The sequence below is a fragment of the Rattus norvegicus genome, chromosome 4 (genome assembly GCF_036323735.1).
Source record: "Rattus norvegicus strain BN/NHsdMcwi chromosome 4, GRCr8, whole genome shotgun sequence".
Classification (NCBI taxonomy): Eukaryota; Metazoa; Chordata; class Mammalia; order Rodentia; family Muridae; genus Rattus; species Rattus norvegicus.
Genome location: NC_086022.1, coordinates 53047318 through 53063619, shown reverse-complemented (window position 1 = coordinate 53063619; position 16302 = coordinate 53047318). Strand labels below are relative to the sequence as shown.

General features: G+C 40.4%; 1 protein-coding gene across 11 annotated transcripts in view; it reads left to right on the top strand.

Moving 5' to 3' along the window:
- The window catches only part of Cadps2 (calcium dependent secretion activator 2), a 529199-nt gene that overhangs the window by 211633 nt on the left and 301264 nt on the right, over positions 1–16302 (top strand). For 10 of the 11 annotated variants that reach the window (XM_039108614.2, XM_002729291.6, XM_063285979.1 and 7 more), the window contains exons 4-5: positions 3860–3940; positions 12522–12758. In XM_039108614.2, the coding sequence (XP_038964542.1) occupies positions 3860–3940; positions 12522–12758 (318 nt within the window). The remainder of the gene's footprint in view (positions 1–3859; positions 3941–12521; positions 12759–16302) is intronic. The other variant, XM_063285976.1, reaches the window with a different exon arrangement.

Below are 16302 nucleotides of genomic sequence, written 5' to 3'. Positions count from 1 at the left end.
TAAAGCAAAAGGATATACCTTCTTCTCAGCACCTTATGGAACCTTCTCCAAAACTGACCATATAATCAGTCACAAAACAGGCCTCAACAGATACAGGAAGATAGAAATAATCCCATGCATCCTATCAGATCACCACGCACTAAGACCGGTCTTCAATAACAACAGTAATGACAGAAAGCCCACATATATGTGGAAGTTGAAAAATTCTCTACTCAATGACAACTTGGTCAAGGAAGAAATAAAGAAAGACATTAAAGACTTATCAGAATTTAATGAAAATGAAGATACAACATTCCCAAACTTATGGGACACAACGAAAGCTGTGCTAAGAGGAAAACTCATAGCTCTGAGTGTCTGCAAAAAGAAAGAGGAGAGAACATATGTCAGCAGCTTGACAGCACACCTAAAAGCTCTAGAACAAAAAGAAATAAACCCAAGAGGAGTAGAAGGCAGGAAATAATCAAACTCAGGGCTGAAATCAACCAAGTAGAAACGAAAATGACTATGCAAAAAATCAACAAAACCAGGAGCTGGTTCTTTGAGAAAATCAACAAGCGAGATAAACCCTTAGCCAGACTAACCAGGGGTCACAGAGAGTATGTCCAAATTAACAAAGTCAGAAATGAAAAGGGAGACATAACAACAGAATCTGACAAAATTTAAAAAATCATCAGATCCTACCACAAAAGCCTATATTCAACAAAACTGGAAAATCTGGAGGAAATGGACAATTTTCTAGACAGATACCAGGTACCAAAGTTAAATCAGGAACAGATAAACCATCTAAACCACCCCATAACTCCTATATACATACAATTCATGTGCAAAAAGAGACCTGGTGAAGCATTTCAAGTTCAAGTCTCCTTCCCTGGGCTTCCATTATGTAGTTCTAGATTTTACTCTATTTAACTGTACGAAGTCTAGGCTTGCACTGTTCAGGAAAGAGAAGTCAACGGTAACCCATCTATTTTGGGCTTTAGGAATTGGATAGGTGACACACCACATATAATATAGTATTATATATGAGTGCTTAAAGTAAGGAGTCAAGATAGAAGATTCATCTCTTCATTATATTTTATGTGTATTTTCTTTATGTGGTTGAATTTTTAAGTAGATTGCCAGAAGGTAAGGCTGGATGCCCCATGGCACATTGTAGCCACAGATTTGCGTTTCCAAGTTTTCAGTCTCTGATGCTAGTTCTGAGCATGAGTGCTCACAGGGCATTCAGGCTCTTCAGATCGCAAAGAGGTCAAAGGTTCCAGACCTAAAACTCTTCAATGTTAAGCACAGTACCTTCTCTGGGGAGCATAATTTATTGTTATGTAATTTTTTTAAAAAATCCATTTTGCCTTAGCAGAATATGCTTTTAAGCATTGTATAAAGGGAAGTTCACCATTATCAAAACTAACCAGCTGCGGGTTGGGTAGAAGAAGAAAACTGGTTATAACAGGATGCCAGGAGAGAGCAGAACAGTTCCATGTCCTACAGTAGTGGTAGATTTACAGACTTATATAGTCATTTTATCCTGAGGAAATCTGAATAAGACGGGTGGTTTTTAGTATATTCAGTATCCAGGGGAAAGACACATGGATTCCCTTCATTTTTCTCAGTATACAAATCTACAATTTTCTCAATGGAAATTACCACTTTAGGCTAAGTTGGACACAGTCGTGCACATCTGTATTCCTAGCACTCATGAGAGACATGGGGAAGGGAGACCATTTTAGTTCATGATTCAGAAGCCATTCTTGTCACCATACAGAAGTCCTCACTCAGAGAAAAAGAGAAGTGAGGAGTGGGGAGGAAAAGCCTATCAATTTTATCATAAAGCATGCTGCAAACAAAAGTATTCAAAGTAAGACAAAACATGGGCCACAAATCCAAGATTCTCACATGCTGAAAAAACTGGTATAATTTGTTCCTTAAATCCTGTATTGGATTTTTTTTTAAAAGGGATAAGTGTTGTACTAAATATTTAATCTCACTTGGGCGTTTCTACCCTGCCATGAACCATTTAGTTCCCAGATAAAGGACACAAAGCCTTTATATTTATAATAAGCCCTTAAAGCTTAGAGCTGGGCAGAGATCTATCCTCTAAACTGTATCTACTTCCCAATCAATAACCCAAAATTATAACTTGATACGTTTCATCTGGGCCACTCTCACTCCAACTGGCCAGCCCTCATGACCATGTTTTCAAGATTCATATGTCCCAGGGCATCTTCCCCTCACTGTATCTCCTCCCTCTTCACTCTGGTGATCCTACCTCAGACCCCAAGCCCAGAAACCAAAGTTCCACCTACCTCTCTTCTGCCTAGATATAGGCTATAGGCATCAACCAGACCTTGGGGGCTAGTATTTAGCATTATAATTCATAGCAAAAGACCAAACCTCAACAGATAAACCCTTAAACTTTTACTTATTTTTTATATTACACTTTGTTCCCAGCATTTATTTGTCATGTGTTGAGGAATATGATCTTTTATTATTCGTAAGATGACAGTGGTAGTCATGAAAGCTAAGGTTCCTTGTCTCTGCTATTACCTTTGAAATATCAGTGTAGCACTTTTCTTCAGCTACATCTTCAGGCAAATGCAATTAAGCCATCGATGTTTGTTTTTAAAGTAGTGAAATGTCTCTTACAGAACAAACTTCATTAAAATTCACAAGTACTGGAACAACTCTTCTTAAAAAATTAAGTAAAACTATTAATCTAGAGATGTGTATCTTGGATGATGTAAGTACCATTCTGGTGAAAGTGGAGGGATTTTGTGGATTGTTAAGATACTAATGTCCTGAGAGAGAAATTTCTGATTCCTTTAGATGTAAATTCCCTTTTCATTGTACTTGCCCCTGCGGAATAAATAAATAAATATCAGCACTTGCAACCATCCGCAAACTCAGTTCCATGGGATCCAACACCCTTTTCCGGCCTCCAGAAATACCTGCACACGTGCAGGATACATTCACTCAGAAACAAACATGTATAATTAAGTATTTTAAGTTGTCTTTACTAAAATATTGTTACACTCTTTGATTTAGTTTCCTGACGGTAAGGATTCAAAAAGAGAAAGGATTGAAGCGACAAGGAACATTTAACATTTAATATCACCAGCTCAACATCTTATGATTAAGGGATTGGGAACAGGGAGGGGCATGAGGACACATAGGAAAAGTCAAGAATGACTTTAATTCATGAACGAAAATTTTCCATATCAACGGGGGAATTCCTTAAAGACTTCACTTATATTTGCCCTCCATCAAACTCAAAGCCATGCCACGGAACTCTGAAGTAACGCCCACCTGTAGAACCATGTGAGCATTGCTGGCTCGGCACGAGTGTTGTCCCTGGAAAGAACAATGCTCGCAGACTTAAACGGTAGAAATCCAAGCAGTGCCTTAATCGTGCGGCATTCGTACAGATCAAAAAATGCAGGGATACTTTTAAAAGTAGAAAAAGAAGAAATGAAAAATTAACCAAGATCCTGTCAACCAAAAGAGAACAAAAGAAGAAATTCACCGATGCTGAAGTGCTCAGGGCTGACCTTGAGGAGAGGAAATAGGAGGAATGAGTCATGGCAGCCTCTAGCAGATGAGGATTTGTTTTAGACTCATTGCCAACGCATTAGGTGCACAGAGTTGTTGCAATAATTGTGCTTCTTAATAAACTGAGCTATTGATTTAACTTTTTGTGACTAAAGCCCAGTGAAAGGTAGTGCGGTTGGGATACAGTGGAAGGGGGCAGACATTTGATGGGGTGGCTGGGGAACGTGCTGGACCCTTTTTAGTTGTTCGCTCTTTGTTTTTACGCCACTGAGCCACCGTTTGCACACATGCCTCCTTCTCTTTCCTTTTTAAGCTGGACAACGCTGATGAGCAAGCCGCCCAGATCAGAAGGGAGCTTGACGGCCGCCTGCAGTTGGCAGAGAAGATGGCGAAGGTACGTTACACTTGCTAACTGCTGTGCCACGTCTTTACCGATTTGAAGGTGCTCACCAAGATGACAAGCCAGACACGCCCACCATGAGTTATAGTTTGCTTTCTATATTCACGATATCTTAACCCAAAACATCTGAATTCTTATTTTCTGAAGGGAGGACACAGTTAAACCTGGGGTTTCCGTATGTAATCTGTGAGGAGTCTAAATTCAACGATAACCTTTCTAATAGTTTAAAAGGATCTGACTTCTTTTCTTACTGCTAACTGGACCTAGAAGAGTCTTAATACGGCACCAAGAAAAACACGGTCATGGAGAATAATTTCCTTATAAAGATCACACAGATTCTAAAATTCCCAGGGCACTGCTTGGCAGATAGTGGTACCAACTAATATTCGGCCGAATGGTTGACTGTCTAAACTGCAATCTGAAATGTATAAGACGGAAATCTGACAGATAAAATGTGCTTTCTTTTAGAATCCTAATTATTTTACTTACATAACCACTGATTCTGAGAACAAAAATCTATTTAAAACAAAAGCGGAGGTTTTTTTTTTCTCTAATAATTTGGGTGTTTGCCTGGATATGTCTTCTTGGCCATCATAAATATTCTTTGCTGTGAGTGGACAGATTAATTTATTTCAATGATATAAAACTTTGAATTCTTCACAGTAAGGTTACAGTGACACTGCTATGGCTTTCTCAACACATAGGTCTTCCTTCTGCTGAGTAAAAACTAAGTTGTTGTTAAGTAGCATCTCCACTCCACTTCTCTTCCCCCCGGTCCTCCGTTTCTCCCTCTTTCCCTTCCCCCTCTCTCCTACATGACCCTTCCCGCTCCTATCTCTCTCTTTTTCTCCTCTCTCTCTCTCTCTCTCTCTCTCTCTCTCTCTCTCTCTCTCTCTCTCTCTCTCTCTCTCTCTCTGTCCCCCCTTGCCCTCCCTCCTTCTCCTACCTCTTTCTTATCTGACATGTATATCCACATTCACAAGCTTTTACTACAGAATGGGAATATGTCTGTCCACCTAAACCATGGCAGTGAATTCTACAGCACTGGGAATGCTTCATATACTGGCTCCAACAGTGAGTTACATTTTGTACTTCTGCCAAGGAAACATATATTTATGGTCATATTTTCAGAGTGCTAATACTCTGCCCGTCTAAATTTAATGCTGCACCACACATTTGAGATATTGGAAAGAAAAAGAGAAAGACAACAGAAATTGGAAAATGTGGTTGGTAGGAAGCACATGTGAACCAAGGCAGATTTCTAGAGGGACAATGTCCACATGACTGACCATGTGGGACACTATGAATGAGAGGCTGAAGAATGACGTTCATATGCAGAGCAGAGTTTAAAAGAGATGCCTTCCTGCTGACCTCTACGTGGATACCAGCACTGAACCAAGGGAGAGTGTGCATTGGGAAATTCACTTCATAGAAATCTAGAAGCTTGAAGCCTTAGAGATTAAACTCTCTTACCTGAAGTGCTAAGCCAACATTGATCCTGTCTAGAATGCTGGTCGCCTTTCTTGTAGGCCAATGGCTAAGAAAGAATCCAGAGAGAGGTCTCGATACACACTTACCGTGACCTACTTATAAATTGCACTTGTTCAGGAAGAATTGGGCCTTGACTAATGTTATAGATGGCCACAGATGAAATGGAAAGTCTCAGATTTGTTCTCAAGGTCATGTCCACAGAGTATGCATTTTACAAATCCTAGCCTGAGTGTCAAATGATTGGATCAGCCATGACCAAGAAGGCTTCCCTTTGGAACACCCAGGGGTCTCAGTATGGATGTGACCAGTTGGCAAAAGTATGGAGAAGAAAGTGAACCATAGAAGATAGAGGAGTAAAACGCTCCCAAACTGAGAGCATTTTAGCAGGAACATCAGCAGAGCATGTTGAACAGGTTTCATTGTTCTCTGCTTTGAATAGACCAAACCAAGCCCTCAGAACCCTAAAAGACTAATTCAGCAATGCACTGACCTTGTTAATCGAGGCCTCTTTCAATAACCCATGAGCCACAAGGGGAGTTGGTAGTGTGAGTTCTACAGAGAAGGTTGAGCCTTTGGAAGATTACACACTTCACCATTATCAGAGATCTGCTGTATGAATAGAATAGGCCGCAGGCACTTCCTGGGCTCCAGAGTCTGTTTTGTCCCTACATTCGCTCCCTCCTTAGTCTGATAAGTCCAGAGAAGTGACACATTAACAGTTTGCAGTTAGGAGCACCCCTTTCCACACTCCGTAAATCAGTATAAACATTATAATAACAATAAAGCCTCAGGACAGAAATTTGTGTCGAGTAATAGGGATATTCATGTTTATTATTTTAGCTAAGGAACAATTAGAAAGAAGTAGGAAAAATGTTAACAAGGCAGAAAAGATGAATAGCTGAGCCCATGTTTACTTTTAGATGTACAGTGGTCTGCAAGGTATTTACTTTTCTATGTCAAACAAGGCTTCTATGTTACAGTCTTGAGGCAGAATCACTATTCTCCAGGACTCAAACTATGTTCTTAAGGTCTTTAAATAGTCATTGCATAAATTTCACTGGGAAGATGTGTGCAAATGTTTATTCAGGGCACATGAGGCATGAGTGATACGCTAAAGGGAATATTCCATTCGAGTCCAGCTTAGTGAACCAGGGAGGGTTTTCTTTTTTGTTTCTTTGCCATCACAGAGGCGTGAGTAAGAGGTTCCTTGCAGGAAAATGGCCTCCAAAAAAAAAGCTGCATCCCTGAAAAATTCCATGCCAGCGTTAGTGACAATTCTCCTGAAAGCTGGAAAGATAAAAAAGCTGCTCTGTTTACTTTATACTCTAACTAGGATTCTCTGGAATGACAGGCAGCCAGGGCAGAGGTACATGTCACTGTAGGGGTGGGATGGCAGGAGGGCAAAATGGCTGACATCTCAGGAGAGGTCTTCTCAGAGCCGTAATCATAATTGCTCTGATTTGTTTGGGTGTAATTGACCACCTCACACCCAGAGGGCATGTTCCAAAGTAGACCATCTGATTGACTCAGAGTTGGCTGATTATTGTTGTTAATAACATCAAAGTGTATCCATGGCAGCGTCTACGCTGGTACCTGACAAGATAGCTGGATACCGAGAGCTGGCCAACTTCACACAGTGCTCATCCTCTCTTCTTTTATGCTCTAAAGTCCTGTCCTCACTGGAAACATCACCGACAATCCTATTGAGTGCTAGAGTCCCTCGAGTATTCACTGTGATCTATTCCTGACTTTTTCTCCATGTTAGACTTAATTAATTTTTTATAGTAAAAATGACTTTAGTTAATACTTATTAAGGTTTATGTTTCTATGTTTATGACAAGAGAGGAATTTTGCCCATTATCTTCTTGGTGGTGCTCCAATGACCTGGAGCAGAAGAATTACCAGATGCTGAAAGAATGGTTTATTTGTAATGTTTATTATTACCTTATTATGTATGTGTTTTGCCAACATGTACGTATGTATGTATGTATGTATGTATGTATGTATGTATGTATGTATGTATGTATTTACTGTATCTCTGGGGGCCTGAGGTCTGTGGAGGTCAGAGGAGGGCACTGAATACCCTAGAACTAGAGTTAAGGCCAGTGGTAAGTTGCCACATGAGTGCTGGGACTCAAACCTATTCTCTGCAAGAAGAACAAGTGCTGTTAATCCTTCAACCATCTCTACAGCCCATGGATGACTGAGTCTTTACATACTACATATAGTCAGTGGACATCCCTGGCAGGACAAAATTCCTAACAGACTTGTAAGACTGGCCTTCTCCTATATTTGAATGGAGAGGGCTATCAACATGATAGGGAAAACTGAATTTACAAGTACATATATGTATGTACCTCGGTACATCCATTGCCTCTGGGACTAAGTAATTCAAAGGATACTAGAATCCCAAAATTAACACAGGTTGTTGATGATCCCTTGTCCAAAGTGACTGGGACCAAAGGTACTTCAGATTTGGAATTCTTTGGATGTTTGCATATATTTGTATGCATAAGCAGTCTCCTAGTCTGTACACAGTGTCTCTCTTACATGTCTGTTTCATTCCTTAATTTCATGGACCGTAGGCGGTTTTGTTCAGAACTGTACTGAAAACAGGTGCACCTCTGTTGTGACTATACTCGTCCCACCGTAGATGCGTGGAATCAGAGTGCTTTGGATTTTGGGACATTTCATATTTGGGGGTTAAAGGTACCCAATCTGAGTAGTTAAGGAACAGAAAGCAAACATTTGTCACCTTGGGAAGACTCAGCAACGGCATGGGTCTGACTGGAAAGGGAGCAGAAAGGTGAGGAGCTCCTGAAGCAGTGAGCAGCAGTTAGAGGCCTTACAGCTTCCGGAGATGACATGTATCAGCATGTGAGAGGCACTAGTGTACCAGGGTAGACGTGGTCCCAAACTAGAATTTCCTTTATGAGAAAATCTCAGTCAAGCAACTTGAAAATAATTCCTTTGTCTAATCCCATTCACAAAAAAAAAGAAAAAAAGAAAAAATCAGGTTTAACATGTGTGCTGATCTGATTGATGACCTATCCTGTTGCTTCCAAGAGGCCACAGAGGCAGGTTAAATGAAGTTAGTAGAATATTATGCATTAATGTCAAAGCTTTAAAAGAAAACTTAGGAGGATTTCTGTTGCAAGTAATTATCAAAAACAAATAAAACAAAAACAAACAAAAAAAATCCAATCTACACTAATGATGGCTACTTACTGGCAACAGTGGTCTCCCCAGCCCGGTGTCTATCCCTTAGCAGTGATCTGTCACCTTTCACTTTCCCAGTCATCAGTCCCCTACAGCTAGTCTGCCAAGACTGGCTCTGTTCCCTGGATCCCACCTGAGTTGCCTTGAAAGTAAAACACCAGATGACCTTAGTTTAGAATCAAGAGATAACACAACCACTGGGCGTGTGGAATCTATCTTCCTAAACTCATAAACTAGCAACTATTCTTTGTTAGAAATCTTCTGATGGTGAATTCTGCCACCAGAGCCAACAGTTCTCAGTCTATATGTTGCTTCTTTTTGCTCTGCCTCACTGTCCAAAAGGGGCCCTTCCTTCCTCCTATGTTCCCTCTTCCACTCTCTGACCCAGAAGGCTTGCTTCCTCCTCACCCAGTGACTGCCTTCTTGTCACCTTTATTATCCAATCAATCAATTAATTAGGGGAAAATTCCAGTACATATTTCTTCATAAATAAAAATCAAATATAGTCAGTTTTCCACAAAACTGAAATAATAAATAGTTGGCTGTGGCCACAGCCAACCATTGGACTGAGCACGGGGACCCCAATGGAGGAGTTAGAAAAAGGACTGAAGGAGCTGAAGGGGTTTGCAACCCCATAAGAAGAAGAACAAAATCAACCAACCAGAGCTCCCAGGGACTAAACCACCAACCAAAGAGTACACATGGAGGGACCCATGGCTCCAGCAGCATATATAGCAGAGGATGGCCTTGTCGAACATCAATGGGAGGAGAGGCCCTTGGTCCTGGGAAGGCTCCATGCCCCAGTGTAGAGGCATGCCAGGGCAGGAGGCAGGAGTGGCTGGGTGGGGGAGCATCCTCATAGAAGCAGGGGGAAGGGGGACCATATAGGGGGTTTCCGAAGGGAAAACCAGGAAAGGGGATAACATTTAAAATGTAAATAAATAAAATATCCAATTAAAAAAAGTAAAATGTAAAAATAAATAAAAGGTCATGTGAAAAAAAATGTATTTTTCCAATGCCTATCAGTTTCCTCTGATAGATGATGATGAAGTATGTTTAGCAGAAGTTAAGCATTTCTTTTTTTCTTTTTTCTTTTATGTGCTAAAGCTAATTTTTTATAAAGCAACACCTTGGAAATTTAAAAAAAATGTGTCTGAGCTTTTAGACATGTCACAGTTTTCTTTTCACCTCCTCTGTAAAGATCGAATTTTAAAAGGCAAAATTATTAATTCACACAAATACAGAATGAAAATACAGTATATTATTCAATCTATTATCAATAGGCAAATTGATTAGTAAAAAATAGTCCAGAGAGAACTTAAGAAACAAAGTGTTTGGGCATTTTCTTTAACTTTCTTGGATTAGTTACTGAAGTGGTTAATTTAAAATCCACACTTAAGTTGTAGCCATAGGACTATTTTAGCCAGGAGACAAACATTTGTATCTTTCCCAGACAATACTGTGCAAGGTAATTTATAATGTCTATGTCTGGAATGTTTAATCCCTAGTAAACAGGAAGTGTAACTCGTTGGTAAATAGGAAGTATAACTCAGTATACCTGGCCTGCTGGTTATAGGTGAGCACCGCTCCTTCTAACATTGAACACGTTTGTTCCAGCATTGTTCTACTTAAGATTTGACCTTCACACGATTGTTTCTCTCAGAAGCAATTTAGACAATTTAACAATTGCAGAGGACATGGGTTCAGTTTCTCACACCCACATGAGACAGCTTACAAGTTCTTACAAGTTCTTTTAAGTTCTTAACAGTTCTAGGGGAACCTAGGTGTGTTACAGCTCTAAGCCCAGTAGATGTATTGCAGCTCTGAAGGGAAAAGGATTCTGGCAGTTGGGAGCCAAGGAATAGCACACAGTCATACCTCTCAACAAAGCTCATACCAAAGATTTATTGGGAGAGACATAACAAGATAGCTGCCTATGCTAAGGCAAGAACCAGCAGGGAAGCTGAAGGCAGGTTTTATATAGTGTTTGGGGGATGGGGATGGGATTTCCAAGGATAGAGATTTCCAAGATGGAGATTGGTGGAATTTCAAGTCTTGAGCCATGGACACCGGGGATTGGAGAGTTTTCAAACTCAGGGATTGGTGGGTTTTCAAAACCCAAAAGTAAATTCTGACTTTTTACCCTACATTAGTGCCCTTGTTTGACATTTGAAATTCATTAAATCATCTAAAAATTTACATAGTTGTATAATGTTTTCTTTTAGCTTTTATTGAAGAAGAAAAAAAAAGAAAACATTCTAAGTCGTCTTGGTTTTTTTTTTCCCTAAAAAAATTAAGAAACTGTCCTGTAGAATATGCAAACTTTCATTTTGGTGATGTGGCTTCCAACATATGGATCTTAGGGAGAGTTACCTTTTAATTATATGTAAACTATTTTAAGAGGAATGTGTGAAGGTTACGTTGCAGGGGAGCAGACAGGTGGGCTGGGACTCCCAATGCTGATTTCCTGATCCGATGCCAGATGTCCTAGTCTACACAGTGACTGAACTGGTGCAAGGGAGTCAGAGGTCAGGTGCTTCTGTTAGGACCATGCTGCCTGCATTGCACTGCTGTTCGAGATGCAGTTATCCAAGGTGACATTTTGAATGATACCAATGGAAACAGCAGTAAAGGCTGACATTTTCTGGTGCACTCAAAAATCATCTGAAAGCTGACTAAGCCTCCATTCTCGAGGCTGTAGTTTACACTGGGACAGACGTTACTTTGACCTTGTGTAATGAAGTATCCCCTCTACATTGAAAGATTTAAGAGAGGAAAAAAAAATAATCTCTTTTGCAGTTTTGTGAAATGTAGATTAGCATAGTCTTCTTGAAGGATAATTTAGCTCTAACTATTAATATTTTTAGATGCTGTTTTTTTACATTTTTTTTCAATTTATGTATTTTATTTAATGAGTATGGGTACTTTACCTGCATACATGTCTGGCACCACATGCATGCCTCTTGCCTGTAGAGGGCAGTAGAGGGCAGCGGCATCTGGAAGTTACAGATGGTTTTAAGGAACCATGTAGTTACCTGGAACCAAACCCGGGTCCTCTGAAAGAATAAAGTGCTCATAATTGCTGAGCCATCTCTCTGGTCCCTGGGAATTGTTTTAAATGGCGTGTATAAATTGAAAACCTGACTGCAAAGATTTTAAAAGAAAAGCTGTCAATGTACTCCTGCAATAAAATAGAATCTTCCAGATTAATCTGTTACCTATTTTCGCTTAACAGACTTCTATCATAAATTGGCCTTTTGCTTTAACTTAAATCTTTTCTAATCCTTTAGTGGAGGACTGAATTATAGCCCTGAGGGGATCTTTTCAGGTTTGTGCAATGTGAAAATTATCCAATTCTAGAACTGTATCCATATTGTTTCAGTAAAAATGGGTTTTGCTGTGAATACTTGGTACAAAGAGTATCGCTTCCCATGCACATGTACCGTGAAAATGATGTTTTTCTTATTAGAGGATCAATATATATGCTGAATATTTCCTTGCAGACCATTTCTTCCTGCTCTTTCAAACCTAATGGATAATTCTGATTGATCTATATGCTAAAGCATTTCTCCATACCCGCTTTTAGTTATGCACATCTTATAACAGTGATCGATCTGAAAGTATATATGCACTGTTCTTCATTTCATAACACAACAATTCTTCATAGATTATATAAAACACTGTCTTTAGATACAGTCAAGACTGTCAAAACCGGGGGCTTTTAAAGCCCCCAAACTGAAGTTGGCAGATGCATTATATGCCAGGTATCATGGCTCTGAACAGATTAGTCACTGCGCCATGTAATCTTCTCTGGTATAACCGTAATGGGTCCAGCCTAACATTATTTTTTGTAATTATTTTTAAGGAGAGAAGATTCCCCCAGTTTATCTCAAAAGAAATGGAGACTATGTATATAGAAGAGTTGCGAGCCTCTGTGAATTTGCTAATGGCCAATTTAGAAAGTCTTCCAGTTTCAAAGGGCGGTCCGGAATTTAAATTACAAAAGTTAAAGCGTTCCCAGAATTCTGCGTTCTTGGACCTGGGAGACGAGAATGAGATCCAGCTGTCCAAGTCTGACGTGGTGTTGTCATTCACCTTAGAGGTAAGTCGTTTTCCCCCTCCTTCGCTGCAGAAATGAAGTGGCACTGGGATCGCTGTTGACCTTTGCCATAGGGTTCAGAAGTTCATGTGTTTAGAAAATGCTAAAGCTGTCCTCATTTCTGAACAACTAGCTTCTATGTTCAGATACATACAGGTTGTGTTTTAATTGTAACACTCATATTAGAATTAATGAGGCAGCCTTGAGGCATATGTATTCCCCCTCTAAACTGTTGTGAGTACACTGATAAAAGTAAATATCAGAATCACTGGGGTGGGAATAGGACTTCAGGATGTAACTGGCTCCTGTCTAATTTGTCTTTAATCAACGTTGATTTTAGTTTCCTTCACCTGTGGGATTATCATTCTAGAATTTAATCAAGCACATAGCTGTGAAGCAGGGCATTAGGTACTGCGAAGGCTAAGAGACAGACAATTCTTTTTCAGGGTTTTTACTTTTATTATAGAGATAGGAAACAGGGTCAGAAACAAAACAAATAACACAGGTTTAAAAGTGTGTTTGCCAAACCACAGAAGTTGTATCCATTTCATACAAGCCCGGAGAACCAGAGATGCCACTGCTGCTCCTTGGTGTCATGCATGATTGTGTGTAATGTGTGTCTGTGCCTAATCCAGGAGTGTGGAATGTGTCTATAGATTTATACACCCATTCCTGCAAAAGTCCTGGGAGAAAGGCCTTATGTAAATGATGATAAAAGACTGTATTATGAAGAGTCAGGTCGTTTAAATACACTCCAGTTTGTTCTCATAATAATCTGTTCTCTGTGCAAATGTTAGCAGTGTCAAGTATAAATTTACGTATGTTCTGGACTGCTGTGTGTGAGTGTGGCCGTACATGTTCATGTTTGCCCTTACCCTTGTGAGCACATGTTAAAGCCAGAGGTTAACATCAGGGTGTCTTCCTCAAACATTCACCTTCTTTGTTTTTGAGATTGGGTCTCTCACTGGAAACCTGAAATTCCCCCATTTCAGCCAGGCTGGCCAGTGAGCCCTCAGGATTTGCTTGTCTCTACCCCACAACCAGCCCAGCACACAGTGCCAGGGTATCAGGCATTGCTGCCCCATAGCTGTGCTGTGGGTCTGAACTCAGATCCTCAAGACCGCAGAGCAGGCTCCTTACTTGTTGAGCCGTCTCCCCAGCCCCTCTGCCAAAGCTTTCACTGAAGTATTCTAGCTCCTTCCTTAGACTGTGATTCTCACTTTGTGCTATTCCCAACGATGCTGTCTGTATTTGCTAAGTGGTGGTGACAGAGACATCCAATCTCGGAGGTAGATTTTAAATGTCTTTGATGATGTTCAGCTTGCTAAGTGGTAGCGGAAAAAGCAAGTGTCTCCTTCGATTCTTTTTCCTTCCGTTTAATGGACTTGAGAATAATGCAGCCGCCTCTCTTCCTTCACTTCCAGGATGGCTTTGTAGGTAAATGTATTAAACCTAGTGTCACAGTGAAAACATGGGGCTGTCTTCTCACTCAATTCATCCTGGGTTTACCTAATGGCTTTGCCAAATTGCTTTGCCTCTGGGTTTCTTCTCAGTCTCCCCTGCTTCTGAATATAAAGTTGTTTAATTTGCAACCACACTTGTAGATTACCCATTGAATTTTTTCATCATGCACTGCCATCGATATTTGGCTGGCTGAAAAAAAAGTGCTAATACTTCTAAAAGTTTTTTTTTCTCCTAAATTATATAACTGTAGCATAACTTTATCCTAACAAAAGTTTAGCACTTTAATTTTATGGGAGGAAGACATAGAGAAGATGACTTCAATAATATATAAATTTATACTTTAAATAAATATTCGAAAGTAAAAATTCAGTTCTGGGCATTGTTTTTTGAACTCTTCATAAATTATAAATAACGTAGGAGTACTTTTTCATTTTCAAAGGCAGAATTAGGGTAGTGAGTGAATTGTTAGTCTGTGCTTTATTGTCACTATGTTTGATTAAGCTATTGAGTTAGCAATTATTGTCTCAAGAAGCGACTGCAAGCTGAAACTTCCCTTTTGTGTGGTCTGAGAAGCTTGCATATTTATAAAATTGTTTTGACAGCCTTTCCTGCCGTATCTGTCTAAGGCAGGTATTTTGTGCCCATAGCTTAATACGAAATCGCTCTCGGTGCCCGCAGTGTTGCACAAGTGAATGATGCGTCCAGCATCACAATGAAAGTGAGGATGTTGCAGAACATCTGAGGGACGGCTGGCTAACCTTCCAGCTACCGGCTGTACCACCAGCCAGTCCCATTAAGCAAGGCTGGATCCTTGGATCACGGTTTTTTTTAACTATGAAAACTCATAAAAAGCCAGTGGTAAATTGAATGTCTAGCTCTGACATTTCTGTTTTCAGGCCTAGAACTGGCCCAGTGTAGAATGTGTCTTCACCAACAAGGCTGGAAGAGGTGAGGTGCAGGCTTGAAGAGCTTTGCTCAAACTGTGCCTCCTTTCAAGAGCACGGCTCCCGTTTCCTGCCTGTGCCTGGTACTTACCTCGCTCCCTTCAGGCACTATTGTACCAGCAGGCTGTGGCTCAGGGACACGGGAGCTGCAGAGTGGACCTCTTTCTCCCCTGTTTTCTGTTTAGTGATGTGTGGAAAGCATCCAAACAGTGTCTGCTCTCAGCTCCGTTCTTTGTGTATCGAATGGATTAAGGGCGGTTATGGTATGAAAAGCAGTTAGACTTACAGAATTACATTTGCATAAGCTCCATCCACAGAGCCTTTAGAAGGAATGAAAAGGCAGCGCATGAGCCAAAAAGCAGAACAAGCCATGCGAAGGTTAAAATCAAGCAAAATAAGAAAAGCAAATGTTGGTCAACATAGGAGTCTACGACCTGCATGAGTAGTGGTGGTGGGGGGTTCTGTGGCTTGAATCTGTTTATGTTTCACATTAAACTTTTACATTGATATTAGACTGGCAGGTTTCTGCCTGCCTGTGGGTCCCCTGATGCCTGGCCACATACATTCCACACATGCTGCCCATGTGTTGTGTACACATGCTGTCTCTTGCCTCTCTTCCTTTTGCTTATAGGACAAACTTGTCTGTTTGCTTCTCACTGCGTTAGACACAGAGAGTCCAACGAGAGGTAGTAGAGCATACAGCATAGTTCAGTTTTATTGTTTTGTAGTTCCATCCATGATCAGGTTTTGTTGAAAGTCAATTGAAATAGCTACAGTTCAATAAGCTGATGGTCTATGATTCTTGGCTCTTGCTCACTAACATTTGTGGCTGGTCTTGTCTCCCCTCCTTGGAAAGTAGACCTGAAGGGCTTTGTTGTTTTACTTACATGCACCAGTCATATAGCGATCATCATCTCGTTAGTTGCTCTTCCTCCCCCTGAAGCTTTACGCTTCCTCATTCCTTTCAAAGTTATTATTTGTTCTTTGGGAATTTCACACATGCATATAATGAATTTTAACCATAATCATATAACCTTTAACTCCCCTCCTCCAACTCCTTCCAGACCCCATTTCATGCCCTTTTCCCAAATTCCAAGTTCATGTCCTCTCGTGTGTGTGTGTGTGTGTGTATGTGTGTG